At 47.9% G+C, this 20,173-nt stretch overlaps 1 protein-coding gene across 4 annotated transcripts; it reads left to right on the forward strand.

The window, feature by feature from the left end:
- The first annotated feature begins 4,833 nt into the window (after positions 1 to 4,833).
- Positions 4,834 to 18,762, forward strand: Plac9 (placenta associated 9). 4 transcript variants are annotated; one of them, XM_087184660.1, is made up of 5 exons: positions 4,956 to 5,288; positions 14,773 to 14,870; positions 15,391 to 15,460; positions 16,177 to 16,351; positions 16,680 to 17,519. In XM_087184660.1, exons 1-5 carry the CDS (start codon positions 5,072 to 5,074, stop codon positions 16,723 to 16,725), a joined length of 606 nt encoding a protein of 201 aa, XP_087040786.1. In that variant the 5' UTR covers positions 4,956 to 5,071; the 3' UTR covers positions 16,726 to 17,519. The 4 variants fall into 4 exon arrangements, with proteins under 4 accessions (XP_012928191.2, XP_087040786.1, XP_087040787.1 ...); XM_087184661.1 differs by having other exon boundaries at positions 4,957 to 5,288; positions 16,228 to 16,351; XM_013072737.3 differs by lacking the exon at positions 15,391 to 15,460 and having other exon boundaries at positions 4,834 to 5,288; positions 16,680 to 18,762.
- The last annotated feature ends 1,411 nt before the right edge of the window (positions 18,763 to 20,173 follow it).

Raw genomic sequence — 20,173 nt, forward strand, 5'->3', positions numbered from 1 at the left:
CAACTTTATAACAATTATAAGTCTCAAATATTTCTGGGGGGGTTTGTTTATTTTAATTTTGGGTTTTGCTTTGTTGTGTTGTGCTGGAGATACGATTCAGGGTTTCACACAAGTGCTACATCCTCAGCCCATTTTATTTTGAAACAGTGTTGCTAAATTGCTCAAACTGCTGGGCATGATGGCCTGCCTGTCATGCCAGTACTGGGGAGGCTGAGTCAGGAGGATTGCTGTGACTTCAAGGCCAGCCTGGGCTACATAGTGAGTTCAAGGACAGCATGAACTACATAACAAGACCTTGTCTCAAAGAGAGAGAGAGAGAGAGAGAGAGAGAGAGAGAGAGAGAGAGAGAGAGAGAAAAGAATGGACAGATAAGGACTCTTTGTCCTAGGGAAAAAATTTTGGAGGCTGAGTATGCTAAGGTAACTGACAGCTCCTACCTACATCTGGGCTGAACTTAGAAATGCAGATTAACCAGTTTCCTTTGAATTAAGTAACTGATTTTCTTTAGACTACATTACAAATCCTAAACCCCAATTGGTTATTCTGAGCACACAGAGCCAGCTGTATAAAACAAGTCCCCATGCTCTGCTTTTATTTTAAGACCAGAATGAAGAAAGCACCCTGGAATTCTACTTTGGGAGTCCCTTCTGGAAACTAGGAGTTATTTTTCTTCTTATTCTCCTAACTTCCTCCTTTTGTCCATGATTTCATTCTTGGACTTTGTGAGACAATAAGCTCAGGTTGATGTGGTTTGCATGGAGTTCACTGCTTCACTTTGACCCCATGTCTAAAAATAAGTGTCTGAATGTGTACTGCATGGGTAGGGAATTCACAGACAAGGAACAGGAAAAGTTCCCTTTCAGAGAGGACTGAACTGGAATTACTGTCATGTAGTCATGTAGCAGGGGAATTAGAGACAGAGAGGAGTTTCATATTTTACATTAAATGCTTCATTACTTTGTGATTTACCAAAACAACAAAATGTGGATTTTTTTTTTTTTTTTGAGACAAGGTCTCACTATGTAGCCCAGGCTGGCCTCAAACTCACAGTGACCCTCCTGCCTCAGCCTCCTGAGTACTGGGATTATAGGCATGAGCCATGACACTCAGCCTATTTTATTTTATTTTACTTGTAGTAGAGATTGAACCTAGAGAGCCCTGAGCTGCATCCCCAGCCTTTTTAATTTTTTTTTTTTAATTTTGATATAAGGTCTTGTTAAATAGTCCAGATTGGCCTTGAACTGCCCCAGGTTTAGGAGTAGGCATATGCAGCCACATATCATAGGCATATGCAACCACACCCACATCTTTTAAAATTTTAAATTCAAAATATTAGGTAACCCACTGGTTCCAAACTGAAAGAATCTTTGCAGCCTTAGCTATTATTTGACAATTTCCCACCTGGCTAAGCATGTCCAAGAATATCCTCCTAAGTGGGAGAAATTATTGGCATTCCTGAAATAAATTCTTGCCTCAAAACTAGCTCCTCTGAGGATCCTAATCCCCATGAGTGCTTTCTAAAAATTAGATCCAAGTGGTGCCAGGTGTGGTGGCACACATCTGTAATCCCACCACTCAGGAAGCTGAGCAGGAGGATCACCACGAGTTCGAGGCCAGCCTGGGCTACATAGTGAGTTCAAGGCCAGCCTGGACTACAAAGGGAGACCCTGCCTCAAAAAAAAAAAAAAAAAAAAAAAAAAAGATCCAAGTAGTTCACACCTATAATTTAACAACTCGGTGAGACTCTCCCTTTAAGTAAGTAAATAAATAAATAAATAAATAAATAATAAGGCTGGAGATGCAGCTCAGCCCAAAGGCCCTGAGAGGGGTAGGTGGATCCCTAGGAGGGGGAGGATTGGTTCCAAGTCTCTGTGGCAGATCTGATGGCTCAGAATCCAGATCTCTGTGCCTGAGAGCATCATCTTGCTGCTGTAGAGGAGGAAGTAAGCCCGTAGAATCCTTGGTCAGTGTGGAGACAGAATTATAGATGATTGCACAGCCGTGGCCAGGAACAGGGAGGGTAGAGGGGCAGCCTGGTTCTGCAGTGGTGCCCTGGACCCTGAGCAGGAGTCTCCATGGATGAAGATGCTCTCCTAGGGTTGGGTAATGAACAACACCCCCAACCAGGCAAGGTGCTCAAACTGCTGCTTGTTTTCCAGGGCTGCAGATTTTATTTTGTGTTTCCACCAACACTTTTTTTCTAAACTGAAGGAGGTGGGGGTTTATTTGAAGTTCACTAAAAACCTCACCCAGCTCTCAGAATAAAGAAGCTCAGTATAAAGATAATTGGGTGGAGTGTACTTTACTATCAAAAACTGGCCATGGGCTGGGGATTTAGCTCAGTGGTTCTGCCACCTGCCGTGAAAGCGCAAGGACCCAAGTTTGATCCCCAGTACCAAAAAAAAAAAGAACTGGCCAGGGCTGGGGATTTGGCTCAGTGGTTCTGCCGCCTACCTTGCAAGCGCAAGGACTTGAGTTCAATCCCCAGTACCAAAAAGAACTGGCCTGCACAGGCAGCAGAGCTAGATTCAAATCTTTTATTTTTTTTTCCAGGCTGGCCTCAAACTCACAGCAACCCTCCTGTCTCAGCCTCCTGGAGTGCTGGGATCACAGGTGTATACCACCACACTCAGCCTGAGTGTGTACTTCTAAAGTACTACCTAATAAGCCCCATCCTGAAAATTGTTTTTCCAAGACAGAAGTCAGTGAACCTGCAATTTAATTCTTTGGGGAGGTAGGGTTAGGTTCCTCACCACCACCTTGAAAACCACCTAGGTTGGGCCGGGAATTTAGCTCAGTGGTTTCACAGCCTGCTGTGCAAGCGCAAGGACCCAAGTTTGATCCCTGGTACCAAAAGAAAAAAAAAAGAAAAGCTCCTAGGTTCCTGTCTGGTGACAGTACCAGTGTGTGGCCATCAGCAAGATTTTTCCCCCCCTGGTACTGGGGATCAAACTCAGGACCTTGCACTTGCCAGGCAGGTGCACCACTGAGCTACATCCCCGGCCCAATCAGCAAGATTCTTAACCTCTCTGAACATCTATATTTTGCTCTGCAGAATGGATATATGATGTGTCCCTTATGGAGTTGCAGGAAAGATGATAGAGACAGTGCAGGTTAGAAGTGGCCCACCCTGGGGCTTAGCTGCAGTTTATTAAGATCCTTATTAGACCGTGAACTCCTCATGGGCAGACATGACATTGTATGTGACTGTGGGAATTATTTCTGTTTCCTCCTCCTCCAGACTCTACCCAACACTATCTGGCACCAGGCTTCAGCATTTGCTAAACACTATGATTCTGATTCTATTAGTAATGGCTCTGTGCCTTGTATTCTTTTTAAACTATTTTACAAGTTTGGAAATCATGCATAACTGATAACAATGCAAAATAATTCTCATCTGTGGAGAGGCAAATCCTGCCTGCTCCAGTTTCTTTTGGCTCCTATCCTGCTGCCGGAAGAACCCTGATTCTTCTCCCTTTGCAAGTACTTGTCAGTGTTCCAGATCTAAGTCTGTTCTTTGGACTGGCAAAGCATCTTACACATTCCCTCATCAACTATGAGTGAAACAAAAACGTCAGCAATGCTCATTTTATTTTTTTGGATTTCATTTTATATTTATTTATTGCCATAGTGCGAATTGAACCTGTCACGTGGAACCCAGGTATCCTTGCAGCGACAAACCCTTACTTCCTTGGTCCTCAGTTCTTTGTGCCCTTGATGACAGAATTCAGTCAAGGCACAGGCTGTGCAGGAGTCTAGGCAGAATTCATTGTAAAGTGTAAAGTGTTGCACCTTCAATCAAGAAGGCACGAAGTGCCTCAAAGTCTTCTACACTGTGTCTGAGTTTGGGTACTTTTGTTTTTTTGGAAAACAGTCTTCCACTATGTAGTTCAGCCTGGGCTTGAACTCACTATGTAGCCCAATCTGGCCTCAAACTCCTGGCAATCCTCCTTCCTCAGCCTCCCAAGTGCTAGGATTACAGGCCTGCTCCACCTCTCCTGGAAAGTTTGGATACATTTTTATCCAAATCCAAGAGTTACTCTTGGGGTTCAGGGAACTGGGCTAATTAAGATGATTAATGCTGATCCCCATTTTACTTAGAAGTTACTTAGGAATTACAAAATATCTGCCTGTCCTTCTTAGATGGTCAGTGTTACCTCAGGTGCTTTAATCATGTAAGAAACTTACAAAAGGTAAGTTCTTAACTTAAACCAGATCCCAGCCCAAGGCTGGTGGGTCTTCAAAGATCATTTCCCTTCCGGATATCAGGCTGCAGGCTGTGGCATCCAGGAACACAGTGTGCCTTCCTCTGGAGTTAGATGCCCAGGTGGCCAGAAATCAGAAGGAATGTGCACAGTACACAGCCTGAAGATGTCACTGCTCTGGGGACCTGCTTTAGGTCTGAGACCTAACACACAATTATAAGTGTATCGTACCTGGAAGTCTTTCTTTAATTAACTGGAAATGCATGCTATTTTAGAACCCCTCCTTCCTTCCTCAGGCCTGCTAATGTTTAACTGCCTAACAACCCCAGGGATTTTGCACTGAGCTGCATCCTCAGCCCTTTTTTCACTGAGTCGCTAAGTGGTCCATGCTGGGCTCGAACTTGCCACTGACCCTGACCCTCCTACCTCCTTCTTGCTGAGCCCTGGGATTGCAGCCCTGTCCACCTGAGCCAGCTAACCTGCTCATTTGTATCTATAGGAGACTCGTGGAATAGTGTGTGAGAGGGGCAGGGAGAGCGTCTTTTAGCAGCTGTTAGCTCTTCCCAGAACAGCAAGTTTCTGTGGAGGCAGACACCAAGCCTTTCGCGTCTGTTTCTGGCTCGTGGGTAGACAGAGAAGAGCTTCCACGCCCCAGGACCCGGGTTTCAGATGATGTGTCATCCTGTGCGGGACACCGACAAAGGAAGGAAGGGAGGAAGGAAGGGTGGGAGGGAGGGCGGGAGGGGGCTCTGCTCTCTGAGCTTTGCGCTCCAATTGGCGAAACGGGGCTCCCACGAGTCCCAGACCCAGGAGTGCCCGCCTGGCACCGCGTCCCCTCGCGCGCCCGGCTGGCACGACGGTCCTGGATGAACTTTCTCGGCGTCCCTGGGGTGGGTGCCGGCCGTGGGGTGCCGCAGGGCCTCTGGAGGGGGCGGGCTCGCTGCAGCCGGGAAGCTCGGAGCCGCCCAGGAATCTTGGCTGGGCCGGCGCTCGTTTCCTGCCCACCCGGACAGACGCCGCGCTCGCCCCATACCATGCGGCCGCTGCTCTGCGCGCTGGCCGGGCTCGCTCTGCTCCGCGCGGGTGAGTGGGGCTGGGGACCCGGGAGCGGCGGGCGGCCAGGGAGGAGTGGGAGCCTGAGAGAGGAAGGGAGAGGGATGGAGAGGCGGACAGGGACCTGCAAAGAGAGGCAGAAAGGGAGAGGTGGAGAGAAAACGCACGGGAGGAAAGAGGAAGAAGAGGGCAGAGAGAGAAAAGAGAGAGGGAAGCAAACAGAAAAGCAGAGGTTGACACAGAAAGAGGCTTTGGAGGGAGAAGGATATGGAGGATTTTTTTTAAAAGGCGTGGTGGCGCCGTCTGTGATCTCAGCATTCTAGGAGGCTGAGACAGGAGCATCACAAGTGCAAACCCAGCCTGGGGCAATTTAGAGAGGTAGCCAGATTCTGTCTCAAAAATTTAAAAGCTTTTTTTTTTTTGGTACCGGGGATCGAACTCAGGTCCTCGCCCTTGTGCAGCAGGCATCGAAACCACTGAGCTAAATCCCCGACTAAAAGCATTTTTTTTAAAGGCCTGGGAATGAAGCTCAGTGCGAAGCCCTAGGTTCAATCCCCAGTACCGCAAAATAAGTAAGTTTGAGAAAAGAGAAATGAAATGGTGAGGGGCGGGGGCTACTGAGGAAAATGAAAGACTTAAGAGAGACCAAAGGGGAGCAAGCGCAGGTGAGAGAGGCGAGGGCCAGCTCAGGGCTGAGGAGAGGCGGGGACCCCCAGCCTGCAGGACCTTGGGGACCAGCTGCCCCCGCCCCTAGGCCGCTGCAGAGGGCGGCACAGCCCGCTCTGGGGCCCCAGGAGGAGGACCAGCGCTTCTCCTGCCCGGTGGCAGAGAGCTCGTGCCGCCTGCGGCCCTGGGCCTGGCTGGGGACCCGCAGGAGGGAGAGGCCATCGGGGTCTTGGGACAGCCGGACTCGCTGCCCTGCGCTGTCCCCTTTGCCATCCGACCCGCCTGAAGTCTCCATGCTGATCTTCCCAGGGACTGGGCAGAGACAGGGCTGCAGGGCAGAGACAGGGCTGCAGCGCAGGGCAGTACTCACGGATGCCCTGCCCGCCATCCAGGGCTCTGCTCCCCGAACCGCTGTACCGTTTGCAAGCCACACCCTGTAGAACCCAGGGCGTGGCCCAGGTGAGCCAGAAGCTCAGGCCTCAGGGGTGGGCCTTTATCCCCACGTGGGCGGAAGTCCCCTTCGCTCAGACAGAAGCCCCTGTCCCTTTGAGGGCCAGTAATGGGAGGATTGAGCACCCCTGATCCCAGGGCGCCCCTACTTTGACTCTGTTCCATTAAGTCCTGGGGCTGTTTCCTGCTCTTTAAATTGGGGAGAAAGTGCATCCATTTTCCCAATTCAGGTTTCATGGCAGAGTAGTACTCCATTGTGTATAAATACCACATTTTCTTATCCATTCCTCTGTTGATGGACACATAGGCTGCTTCCAAGTTCAGCTATTATGAGTTGTGCTAGGGTAGCTATAAACATGAGTGTGCGTGTATCACTGTGGTATGATGTCTTTCTGGAAAATACTGAAGAGGACAAGTATTGTTTTCCTTTCAAAAATATTGTTTTTCATTTTTATTTGACACATAGTAGTCGTATGTATTTATGGAGGGTAGTTTTCCTTTCCTTGGGTTAGGAAAGTATTTGGATACAAAATAATAGTATGTAAAATGTACCCAACAATGTACCTGTGGACCTTGCTCTAAGTGTTAGTTCATGCCCAGTTCCTCCCTGGGTTGTTTTAAAGGAAATTCCAGGTGTCATATTCTTGCCTATAAATAATTAATGTGCATCTCTAAAATATAAGTACTCTTAATAACCATAACTGCAATACCATTATCACACCCCCAAAATTAATCATAACTCCTCACCTTCAAATGTTCAGTTGTGATTACATGTCCTTCATTAAGTCACATTTTTACACATCATTTTTTGACCCAAGGAAGGTCACCTACAATTGCATTTGGTTAACTCTCTTTAAATATATGTTCTCCCCCACTTCTGTTTTTCTCCTTCACATGTATTTGTTGTAGAAGCTAAGTTTGTCCTGAGAAGATTTTCACATTTTGTTTTGCTAAGTCACTCACCCTGGTGTTCCTCAACTGTTCTACCCTTTGTATTTTCTGTAAACTGATGGTGACATCTAAAAACTTGATCTATTCCCAGCTAATCTTTTCTTTGCAAGGGTACTTCATACTCTTTATTATTTTAGCTTGCATTTCTTTTATTACTGCTGAAGTTGGACTACTTCTTCAAAGGTATTTTGGTCATTTCTACAGATTCTTGTAAACTGAGACTTCATTGCTGTGTTGAGATTTTTCATATTGATCTGTGGCCAGGTGTGGTGGTGTACTCCTGTAATCCTAGCACTGGGGCGGCTGAGGCAGGAGGATTGCTGCAAGTTCCAGGGCACCCTAGACTACATAGTGAGTTCAAAGCCAGCCTGAATTACATAGTGAAACCCTGTCTCAAAAAGCCAAAAGCCCCACAAAAAAACAAAACAAAACAAACAACAAACACATGTTAATCTGTAAAAGTTCTTTGTATATCAAGTAAAACAAACTGGTTTGTGTTACCTGTAGAAACTTTTTTGTTTGTTTTGAGACAAGGTCTTACTATGCAGTCCAAGCTGGCCTTGAACTCACTATGTCACCCAGGTTGGCCTCCATCTTGTGGCAATCTTCCTGCCTCAGCCTCCCAAGGCTGGAAGTATAGGTGTACACCACCATACCCCTGAAATGTTTTAGCATACAGTAAGTCCCTGACTTATGAACATTTAAGTTGTGAACTTTCACAGATACAAATGGACCTTGCATTACAAACATTTGTAGATGTGAGCAAATTGCGGAAGCAGTGCACGTGTCTGCCAGACATTGTCACGGTTGTGCTGCTGTGTGCTTACTGTACAGTGTGAGTGTGCAGCAGTACAGTGCTCAGTCAGAGCCCAGAATGTCCAGAAGCAAGAGGAAAAGCAGGGGTGATATGGAGGGGACTGCGAGGAAGTGCAAAGCAATATACATTGTTGGCTTGTGTCAAAGGTGTGTAAGACTCACTTTGTTGGACTTAGGAACGAATCCAACTTAGGAACAGTCTCCCAGAATGGAACTTGTTTTTAAGTTGGGGACTTACTGTATTACAAATTCAGTGGTTTGAAAGCCCCCTATATGGAGATAGGAAGATTCTCCCTCCTGTCCAGATTGGAGCAGAGCCGCCCACCAGTGTGGCCACCAGCCAGTCTAGCTCTGCACTGACCCATGGGAAGGAGTAGACCGGGTGTCACTGACGGGGTTCTTTGTTATGGCAGCTTAAGTTGTATCCTGAGTGAAATACAAACTTAACCAGAAACAGAATTGGTAAGCTCCCGGTGATTCACAAAGCCCAAATCCAGATCTAGACATTGATCCAAGAACAAGGGAAAATAGGACGCATCCCTCCCTCAACAGAACAAAGTAAAAATGTTCCTTGGAATGTGACCTTTTCTCAGAGTCCAGGCTCCTCTGCTGTTTCAGCCTGGGCAGCTCCATTTATTAGATTTCTTCCTGCACTGGTTTCCAAATAGTGTCCTGCCACCTTTTTTAATATTCAAAAACCACTGATGGTTTGGAATGAATCGCAAATATTTATACAAGTTTTGGATGTGGTAAAATTTATTATTCTATTACGCTGAATGTGGTCAAATATGATTAACCCCCAAGTGGCCAGCATTGCTGGTAAAAGTATAATATGACTTATGATTCAACACCTTTTAAAATTGCCACCAAGATGTTCATCACCCAGCACACAGAATTCATTCAAGCTGCAGCTGCTTTCTTTACTGTGTGAATCTCAGAAGAAAAAGATCTGTAAGTAGCAGGCAAGTCTCAGAGGACAGAACCTACAGGCCACATCTTTGAGTGTGTGTGTGGCGAGGGGGCTGGGGTACTGGGGGTTGAACCCAGGGCCTTCCCACTGAGCTACATCCCCAGCCCTTTCCATTTTATTTTGAGATAGGGTCTCACTAAGTTGCCCAGGCTGGGCTGGAACTTGCAGTCCTCCTGCCTCAGCCTCCTGAGTAGCTTCTCCACATCTCTTGAACAGGGCAACCAGCCTGGTGCTTTCCCAGGGCCTCTGGGTCCTGCCCGGCTGCCAGCTGTCACATGTGGGCAGGGCTCCTCCACCCATGGCCACATCAGGCCCAGGCAGGAGCCAGGCCAGAGAAAGCAGCCCAGCGTCCCGGGGGGGAGGTCCGTTCCCAGCTGGCAGGGCCAGGAGGGCGGAGGGAAGGAGGGAGCCCTGGGACCTCAGCCTGGGCCACTCAGGCAGGAACCATCCCAGCCTCGCCACTCCTCTCGGCTGAGCTCCCTGACAGCTGTGTGTGTGCGCATGCGTGAGTGAGGGAGCATTGGAGCCAAAAGCCACGGGGGCCCTGTGAGGGAAGAGGCGGGGCCGCGCTCCAAGCTTTCTCCGTGAGAAGAGCTCCTCAGAGGCCTGGGTGAGCTCACGGACCCCTGGGCAGCGGCGCACCGAGCAAGGCCCTGTCCAGATGTGAGAGATTAGTGCTGCCCGGCCTCTTCCCAGGAGGGATCCTGAGGCCAAGTCAGACCTCAAGGCAGACACAGAGGGGACAGGGTGAGGCTAAGGGAGAGGAGTGGAATCAGGTTGCCCGCGGCGTCCACAGCTGGCAGAGTCCCACTCGGCTGGCTGCGGGGCGGTGTTGCTCATCCTGCCACGGGCTGTGAGAATGCGTGCTGGGGAAGAGGAGCCTGGGGTCTGCAGGAGGGCAGGTGACGCTGAAGGCAACAGCTTGGCCAAAGGCAGAGGGAGGGGGCTGGATAGACCCCCGTTCTCCTTCCCAGGACAGCCCACTGTGGTGAGGACAACACCTCCCTCTTGGCGCCCTGAATCTTTCCGCTCCAGGCTGAGCGTCCTGGTGTCACTAAAACAAAGGAGTCAGATTCCCGGGGTCCTTTGACCGGGGCCACTTCCAGGCCTGCAGCAGCCTCTCCAGACAACCACAAGGGGGCTCCCTCCTCCATCTCCCCAACATTCCACATCCACAGGCTCAATCCACCAGTCCGCTCCAGCGACTCCGGCAGACAGCTGGCTTTTACCATGGAAAACGTCTAACCCCTGCCTCCACCCGACTCCTCAGGGTCTATCTACCCACTCTCCCCTCGCCCCCCACCCCAGGCCTGGAGTATTTTGAAGTAAATCCAAGATATCATAGCATTTCAGCCGTAAATATTTCAGCATGGGTCTCTAAAAGACTCACTGCTTTGTTTTGTTTTTTAGGTACTGGGGATCGAACTCGGGTCCTTGCGCTTGCGCAGCAGGCGGTGAAACCACTGAGCTAAATCCCCAGCCCCTAAAAGACTCACTTTTACAGCTATAGCGAATGTGCCGTTATAACATTGTCCTCCCCTTACCCAATTCAATAATGGCTCCACTGTCTTTTGTTTGTTTGTTTTTTGGTACCGGGGATTGAACTCGGGTCCTTGCGCTTGCGCAGCAGGCGGTGAAACCACTGAGCTAAATCCCCGGCCCTCCACTGTCTTCTGAAGTGGGTTTTCTAAGTTCAGGGGATGGGGATCGTGAGAAGGAGAATTTAAAACCAAACTGATTTCCATGAAAGGCACTGTATTCCTCATCTTGCTGTCACTATAATGAAATGCCTGAGGCAGTTGGATTTAAAGAGAAAAGGGTTGCTGGGCTCATGGTTTTGGAGGTGCCAGTCCAATGGGAATCAGAGATGGAACGAAACCTCTCACCTCATCAGCCAGGAAGAAGAAAAAGAAGAGATCAGGGTCCCATGGTCCCCTTTGAGGGTGCCCTCAGGTGACATAAGATCTTCCCACAAGGCCCAACCTTGGGAGGTCCACGTCACCTCCCAATAGCACCACTGTGGGACCCATGGGCTTCTGGGGACATTCACGGGCCACACTCAAGCAACAGGTGCCCCCAAACTTTTCAGTGACGCCAGCCCACCTTCACGATTCCCTGACTTCCCCACTAATGCACCCTGATAAACTGGCTCTCAAAGAATAAAAGCATTTGCTGATTTCTGTGTATAAATATTGTCACCATGGTTATTATTTTAACAACCCCCTCCCAGGATTCCTCAAAACTTAAGGGTCTCTCCTAAGTCTGGGAATTTTTGGAGCCCTCTAGGAAGCTTACCTTTCCCTGTTTTCACTGCTTCCCCTCTCTCCTCCTTCCATGGGTCACCCCCGGATTCCTTGGTTGTATCATCAGGAAACACATTCCTGTCTCCTTCCTGTCCCTCAGACTACAAGCATGGTCATGTTTCTCTGGTGCTTAAGAAAATAAGCTGACAAAGTAAGCTTCTCTAGACCTGGTGATCTGAGCTCCCTGCCTTGCTAGCCAAGCGTCAGGAGCAAGTTTTCCAGCATCTGAGTTTCTGCCACTGACCTTGCCTGCCCCATTCATCCTATAGAATCTACACCCTAGATCTGGGTGGCACTGGCTGGAGTTTCTTTCTCTTTTTTTTTCAAGTCTTTTTTTTAATTGGTACAGGAACTTGTACATGATATATCTTGCTTCGTTTTTCCCATTCCCTTCCCCTCCCTTCAACCTCTCATCCCCTCCTTATTTACAAAAGCTTTGTTTCCATTTTTCCCCTTCTATTCTCTCCCCCTCCCCCTCCCTTGGTCCCCTTCTCATTTGGACATATTCTTCCCATTTCCCAAGATCTATTATACACTTCGGTCCTTATTTACACTCTCACTTTCTCACACCAGAGAAACCATACAGTATTTAAACATGTGTGCCTAATTTATCTTAAGAGTATGGTTTCAATGTACATCCATTTAGCTAGAAATGTCTCAAGCTCATCCTTCTTTATTGTTTGCCAGTATCTTGTTGAGAATTTTTGTGTCTGTGTTCAATAGAGGAGATTGGCCTATAGTTCTTATTCAGTTGGATCCTTCTCTGGTTTTGGAATCAGGCTAATGCTTACCTCTAGGAATAAATTTGGGAGTATTGCATCCCTTTCAATTTCATTAAAGAGTTTGAGAAGTAGCGGTATTAAGTGTTCTCTAAATTTCTTGTAGAATTCAGCAGTGAATCCATCAGGGCCTGGGCTTTTCTTTGTTGGTAGGTTTTTAATTAATCTTCAATTTCATTGACTGATACTGGTTTATTTAGAATTTTTATATCTTCTTGATTCAGCTTTGGTAATTCATATGTATCTAGGAATCTGTCCATTTCCTCCATGTTTTCCATCTTATTAGAATACAGGTACTCAAAGGAAGTATTGATCTTCTGGATCTCTGCAGATCTGTTGTGATTTCACCCTTTTCATTCCTAATTGCATGGGTTTGAGTCTTTCCTTTTTTGATAAGGTTGCTAAGAGTTTGTCAATTTTATTTAATCTTTCAAGAGTTTTTTTGTCTAGTTGATCTGGCTATTTGTGAAAGTGGGATATTGAGGTCCTCCATTACAACTGTATTAGTGTTTATTTGGTTTTTCATGTCCATTAGTATTTGTTTTATATAGTTGGGTGCACTGGTATTTGGTGCGTATATATTTATGACTGTTATCTCTTCCTCTTGGATTTTTCCCTTTACAAAGATGTAGTGACCTTCTTTGTCTCTCTTCAGCAGTGTTGGTTGGAAATCCACTTGGTCTGCAAATAGAATAGCTACCCCTGCTTTTCTCCAACTTCCTGTCACATGGGCTATTGTTTTCCACCCTTTGACTTTCAGTCTATGAACTTCTTTTTGAATTAAATGTTTCTTATATGCAGCATATTGTTGGGTCTTGGTTCTTGATTCATTCTGACAGTCTGTCTCTTTGGATTGATAAATTGAGAACATTAACACTGATAGTTATAACATATTATTGGCTTATCCTTGCCATGTTGTTTTCATGGCTCCCTTTTATCCTCTATTGAATTATTTGCCTTGCTTGGTGGGTTCATTCTGTTGGGGTTTGTGGAGTTGTCGTCTTTATCTCTTTTTCTAGGATGTTCTTCAGGAGATTGCTGTTTTGGTGTTCATGAATTTCCTCCGGTATTCTTTGTCATGGAAGTATCTATTTCTCCATCAGTTTTGAAAGATAATTTTGCAAGGTACATCAATCTGGGTTGGAGGTTGTCTTCTATTAGGCCTTGAAATACTTCAAGCTCTTTTTGACTTGAGAGTTTATACTAAGAAGTCTGCTGTGATTCTGATGGACTTTCCTTTATAGGTGATTTGTTTCTTTTCTCTAACGGCTTTTGTTTTTTTTCAGAGCCAGGAATGGAACTTGGGACCTTGTGCTTGCCAGGCAGGTGCAGTGCCACTGAGCTAAATCCCTGGCCCATCTAATAGCTTTTAATATTCTGTTCTTGTGTTGAATTTCTGGAATCTTGACTGTTGTATGCCTAGTGTAGTTTTTTTTTTTTATCGTGGCTAATGGAGTTCTTTTTTTTTTTTCTGGCAGTGGGAATCAAACTCAGGACCTTGTGCTTGTGAGGGAGGTGCAGTGCAACTGAGCTAATTCCCAGCCCCCTAATGGAGTTCTATATGCCTCACTTGTCTGTATGTGAAATTCTTTTTCCCTGCTTGGGAAGTTTTCTGCCATTACTTCTGTGAACAGGTTTTTTTAAATGTCATTTGCACTATCTCCTGCTTTTTCATTGACTCCAATCAATCTTCTGTTCTTCTTTGTGTCATCTAGCAGATGTTGGGCTGATTTTTTGTGGTCCCTTGGGATTTTTAAGAAATCTTTCTTTTCATGATTGCTAACCACAATCCTGTCTTCTGTATCTGATATTCTGTCCTCACATAGGCTCATTGTGCTGCATATACTTTCAATGCTTCTATGTATCAATTTCCCTGTGTGTAAACAGGTGATAAAGATAGGCTGTTGGGTAGGTAGTTAAATTAACATGCTTGCTTATTGTGCACGCTAACACTCATCAGTGCCAGTGTGACCAATGTCAATGCTATGGCTATCACATCCCCACTCATTTTCTTCCCCTCTCTTCCTCTCACTGCTGTCTGTGATCATCTCTTCTTGCCCTGATTACTGCAGCAACTTCTTGCCTCCAAGGACAGATGACTCCAACCAATTCTCTGTATTTAAAAACTCAAAACATTCATCTGCTAAAATAAACCTCCAAACACTGTAATTGGTTGATTAAGGGCTGGAAATACAGTTATACCCTTTGGCTTGTTTTCACGATCCCTGCTCCCTGTTCCATCTGCCACCACCTGAAACTTTCAGCCACTCCGCACTTCCGGGAGCATTTGCCAGAGGAGCCTGAGATTTCCTCCCTCTCCATCTCTCCTGGGTAGAAGCCTCTCCTTTCCTGACTTCACCCAGCCCAAGCATTGCCTCATGGGTGAAGCCCCCAACTCTTTAGGTGACTGTGGCCACAGAGTCAAGTGCATGACTGGGATGGCCACACCCACTCACTGGCTTGCTGCTGGCCTTGTGGCTATGTTAGGACCCACCTCACTTACTTCCAGGGTTTTGCCGGAGTCTCTGAGCTAAAGGGAAACTGGGGGCACCACACTGATAAGACTCATTTCCCCACAGCTGCTGAGCCCCTCAGTGCCTCCCAAGGAGACCCAACTTGGAGCACAGGCTGTGACAGACTTGAGGCTGTCCAAGGCCAGTTAGATGTCATGGAGGAGGTAAGAAGGGTGAAATGGGGCTGGGAGGGGGACAGGAATCTTTAGGACCACCCGCCAGGCTGGTGAATTTCTGGGGCACCAATACCACCCTACTTTGGAACGTCAGGAGATTCAGGCTGATTCTGCCCTTTGTGTCAAACATCCCTTTGCCCTAACTGGACTGTTAGGTGACCAGCTCCCTACACCCTCTGCTCGCCCTGGGGCCTTGCTTATGCCCAGCCTTCCAGCTCTCCAAAATAGGGAAGGTGGAAATTTGGTCATCATGTTTTGTGGTACAACCATTACTCAAAACTTGGGGTTTACAAACTTGTGGGGGTTTATATATTTCTGTTATAAACCTTTCATTGGAAAGTACCTTTCCAATCCATAAGAGTATTACCAGTACCATGACAAAAATCGCAGACTTCAGTCCATCATAGTTGTTATGACGGTCTCATCATGTCATTTACAGTCCTCACTGGGTCAGAATGACAGGAATTGTTAAGCCTGATGTTATGTCTTTTTTTTTTTTTTGTACCAGGAATCGAACCCAGGGCCTGGTGCTCTCCAGGCAGGAGCTGTGCCACAGAGCTACATCCCCAGCCCTTCAGGTCTGATGTTAGATCATGTTATTTAATCAGTTGATAAATAATATCAAAATTTAAATTTTTAAGGGCCAGGGATGTAGCTCAGTGGCACCACGCCTGCCTCTCAAGCACAAGGTCCTGTGTTTGATCCCCGGTACCAAAAAAAAAAAAATTTAAATTTTTAATACTTGAATAATGTTGTAATGTATTTGATATCCTTATTAGTCCTACATGTTTTATTTTTTGCATTTAGGGGCCGGGGATTTAGCTCAGTGGTTCTGGCGCCTGCCTCGCAAGCACAAGGTTCCAAGTTCGATCCCCGATACCAAAAAAAAAAAGAATTTTTTGCATTGAAAGAGTTATTCTGAGAGGAACCTATAGGTTACATCAGACTGATCACACAAAAAATCCATTAGAAAAAAAAATCCATTAGAAACTCTGAATAAAGAAAAATTTTAAAAGTCAAAATCCCAGACCTGCTATTTGGCGGTAATACCACAAGGGGGCGGGGCAACAAAAGGAATGTGAGCTCCAGCTACACGGAGCCCAAAGGAAAACCGGTGTTTGTGAGATCCTCCCGTCAGAGCCGGGGATTAACCGCTGAGTGCCAGACAGGGAGGGGCTTGGAGGGTGAGCCCTCAGGTTATCGTCCTCTGGGGAGGTAGGAAGAGGCAGAGTTGAACGAAGAGGACCCGGACCTTCAGCACGAGTCCTCTCCCCGTGCACACGGTGGTCCTTAGGTTGCTGCCACCTGGGCAGCTTGCCCCACTCTGCCCTGCCTCCCGCTGCAGACGGCGGAGAAGACCGTGGAGCACCTGGAGACCCAGGTGAAAAGCCTGCTGGGGCTGCTGGAGGAGCTGGCCTGGAACCTGCCCCCAGGGCCCTTCAGCCCAGCCCCCGACCTCCTCCGGGATGGTGAGTGTCTGGGTGGAGGTCAGCCCCTGGGCCTGTCCCCAGGGGGGCATCGCCCAGCCCCTCCTTCGCTGGAGACACCCTCTCCGCCCGTCTCCTTCCGTCTCCCTTCCACGGACGCCCGCCTGTTGCACCCCGAACTCCCTCGGGGAAGGTGGCATCCCGTGGTGGGCACCTGTGGGGGTTGTCCCCTGCTCCCTCCTTGCACCTTTTCCCTGGATGGCAGCTCCCAGGGGGCTGGGGAGGGGCCAGGAGGAAGCTGCTGGGCTCCCGGGGTTGAGGGGCCTTCGCCACACCCAGCTGCCCACGCCGGGCCACCCCTTTCCTCCAGGTCACTTCTGAGCTCCGAGGCGGGGGAGCCCATCTGCTGGAAGTGAGGCTCTTTCGACAGCACACCTCTGAGGACAGAGCCACGCCTTCCTTCCCCACCTTCGTGTGAAAATAAAGCTACTCCTCCTCCGGTCCCCTGTGTCTGCACGGCCCTCCTCCCTCTGCTCCCCTCCCCGAGCCCCATTTCCCTCTGGGCCGAGGTCTGCGCCCCTGGCCGTGTTTTGGCCTTTTTTTGTGTGTACCGGGGATTGAATTCGGGACCTTTCGCTTACGAGGCACGCGGTGGAACCACTAAGCTAAATCCCCAGCCCTGGCCTACTTCTTTATAGGGGCAGACTGGGCAAGACTCATCCACAGAACCCAGCAGTAAGGGCAGAATGGGAAGGGGATACAGCCTTTCATTGGAGCCGGGTCCAGAGAGGAGCAACAGCGCCACCACCTGGACGCCTGTCACAAACGCAGGTTCTTAGGACCCTCCCAGATCTACTGAAGCCCAATCTGCACTTTTGATGTGATCTCCAGGGGTCCTTAAACGCTCCACTCCAACCACCCACTGCTCAACCCTGTGCTGGGGATGGAGTATCCCCAGCCCCTTTTTAAAAATTCCTATTCCAATGAACAAACAATTTCCCCAATTTTAGCCATTTAAAACTACAAATCCAGTGGTTACCAGTACATTCATAACAAATTCCAAAACATTTTTATCAACCCAAGAAGAAACCCTGGGGCAATTAAGCAGTCATTTCCCATGTTGTGTGCCACCACCCCTGGAATCCACGAGTCTTTGTTATTATGGGCTTGCCTATACTGGACACTTATAAATGAAACCATGCAAAACGTGGCCTTCTGTATTTGGCTTCTTTCCCTGCATATGTTCTCAAGGTTCATTCGGGTCTTAGCCTGTATCAGTTCTTCATTCCTGTTTAGGCTGAGTTACGTTCCACTGTGTGTACAGAACACATTTTATTCATCTATCCCTCAGAACATGACAGGTTATTGGCACTTTTTGCTGTTATGCCTAATGCTGTTATGAATCAGTCATGTGTAGGTTCTTGCGTGGACACATGATTTTACTTCTCCAAAGTATATGGCTAGGAATGAAGTTGCTGAACAAAAAAAAAGTAAAACTGTGTTTAACTTTTGGATGAACCACTGAGCTCTTTTGCAAAGCGACTGCATTATTTTATAGTCCCACCAGCAGTGTCCGCTATGGGGGTTTTCATAGATGCCCTCTGAGAAATTTCCCTTCTATTCTTAGATCCTTGAGTGTTTTAAAGAATGTTGGGTTTTCTCAAATGCTTTCTCTGCATTTGAAAAAAATGCAGAGGATCATGGCCAGGATGGGAGTGTGGTTCCCATTTCACTTCACTTCAGAAACAGGGTCTCACTATGTTTCCCAAGCCAGTCTCAAACTCCCAAGTTTCTTGCCCCAGCCTTGCAAGTGGCAAATCCCCCTTGTCATAGCATGTAGTCCTCTATTTGTACATGGAATTACAGGATTTAATGTTTGCCCTTTGGGCTTTGGTCTTGTTTGGGTCCCGTTCATTTCTACTCCCCTATTTCTCCCTTTTGGAATGGGAATGTTTATCCTGTGCCATTGTATATCAGCAGTGTTTAACTTTCTTTTTAACTTTTATAGGGACTCACAGCTAAGAGTTTTTCTTAAGTCTTAAAGGAGATTTTGGACGTGGACTTCTCAGCACTGCTGGAACTGTTAGGACTTTGACAATGCTTAGAGAGGGACTAAATGTATTTTGCATAAAGCAATGTACATGAGTGTTTGAGGGGCCAGAAATGGAATGTTATTGTTTAGATCTAAAATGGCCCCCAAAGCCTCACATGTTTAGAAGGTGACTGGACTATGGGACTTGCTGTTGAGAGGTGGGGTCTGATCAGAGGCGGTAGGTCAGTGGGGAAAGGCCTGGCTTTATCTCCCTCCCCAGCTCCTACCTCCACTCTCTGCTTCCTGTTCAGCATGCTGTGAGCAGCCCTCCTCCACCATGGCCCTCTGCCATGCCATCCTGCATTGAAGCCAATGGACTATGGACTGAAACGTGAACCAAAATAAACCTCTCCTCCTTTAAGTTGTGGGTACTTTGTCCAAGTATTTTGTCCTAGCAAGAAGAAAGTGACTAAGACAGGCTTTGTCCTTTGGGCATGATCAAAAGGGCAACCAGAGGCAGAGGAAGGTAGGGAGAGCCAGCACTCAGAACAAAGATGGCCTGTGTGTATTCCAGGGGTCTCAAATTTAAGGGTCTGCAGGGGCCACAATAACAAGGCCCGTTATGATACAAGAAGTGGCGGACCCTTGGCCAGTGGAAAACCCATGCCTAAAGGGGGCACTGAAACTGGCTCCAGCCAAGCAGGAATACAGGCCCCAGTGAATCTGTGTGTGTGTGTGTGTGTGTGTGTGTGTGTGTGTGTGCGCGTGAGATAAGAATTTGAAGAATTGCAGATTTTTAAAACATTAAAGCTCCCAATGCTTACATGTTGGCAACAAATTCAAATTTCTAAAAATTCTCTTGGGGACCAAAGTAAATGTATGTATAAGCTCAACACTGCTGGCTGGGCACCAAGCTGAGAACTTGAGTGTAGAGAAAGCAATGCCACCAGACATTCACAATCACATCAGAGCACATTAGCTCTAGGCCCCATCACAGCTCAGGAGGCCAGCAGGCTCAGGCTGAGTTCAGGACATGTACTATGCCTGGCATCCTTCCCACCAGCTGGCACCCCATGGGCAAAGACCTGCCCCAGAGGAGGGGCTTCCAGGGAGACCAGCAGGGGTGGGACCTCAGCTTGAGCTCTGGCTCCCAAGGCCTGTCATGGATGCTGAAGAAGAGATCCATCCCAATGCCCATGCCAGCAGCAGCTCAGGAAGGCAGGTCAAGCTGCAGGCTAATGCCCAGCTCCCGAGGGCTCCATGGAGCCTCCTGGCTGCCATCCCTCTTCTCACTGCTTAGAGCCAGTGATGTGTCAGGCACTGTCCCCAAGCAGATGTCTACCCTGCACACGGGCCACTCCCTGGGTTCCTGCCAGGGCCCAGCAGGCTCAAATCCAGCCAAGTCTCTCTGGATTCTTCCCTTTCTTGACTCTTAACACAGGTCAGGGAGGAAGGGGGTGGAACCCTGTACTCAGGGAGCCCAGCTCTGTGCTTCTGGATAAGACATGGTGCTTCCTAGAACCTTGTCCCTTCTGGAGTCCCTCTCCTAAGGCCCAGAGGGCCTGTAGGGATGAGAGCCACATGCTCTCTTTTACCTGAAGGCTCCCACCTGTGCCCCTTTTCCAGGACCTGGGTGGTGGACCACACCCTCCTTGTCTCACTCTTGGGGGCCTGCACCTGTACCCCACCAGGATCCTTGTGCCCTGTCAGCGCCTGGCCTCCGGCATGGTTTTGGGGAGCCCCTTCTCATGTCCGTATATCAGTCTCCACGAGTGAGCTATGCTCAGGGTTTCCAAGCACCGATTTCTACTTCAAGTGGTATAGATTTTCAC

This window comes from Heterocephalus glaber, unplaced genomic scaffold (genome assembly GCF_053883595.1).
Source record: "Heterocephalus glaber isolate CG9 unplaced genomic scaffold, H.glaber_assembly_v1.0 deba00001497, whole genome shotgun sequence".
NCBI lineage: Eukaryota > Metazoa > Chordata > Mammalia > Rodentia > Bathyergidae > Heterocephalus > Heterocephalus glaber.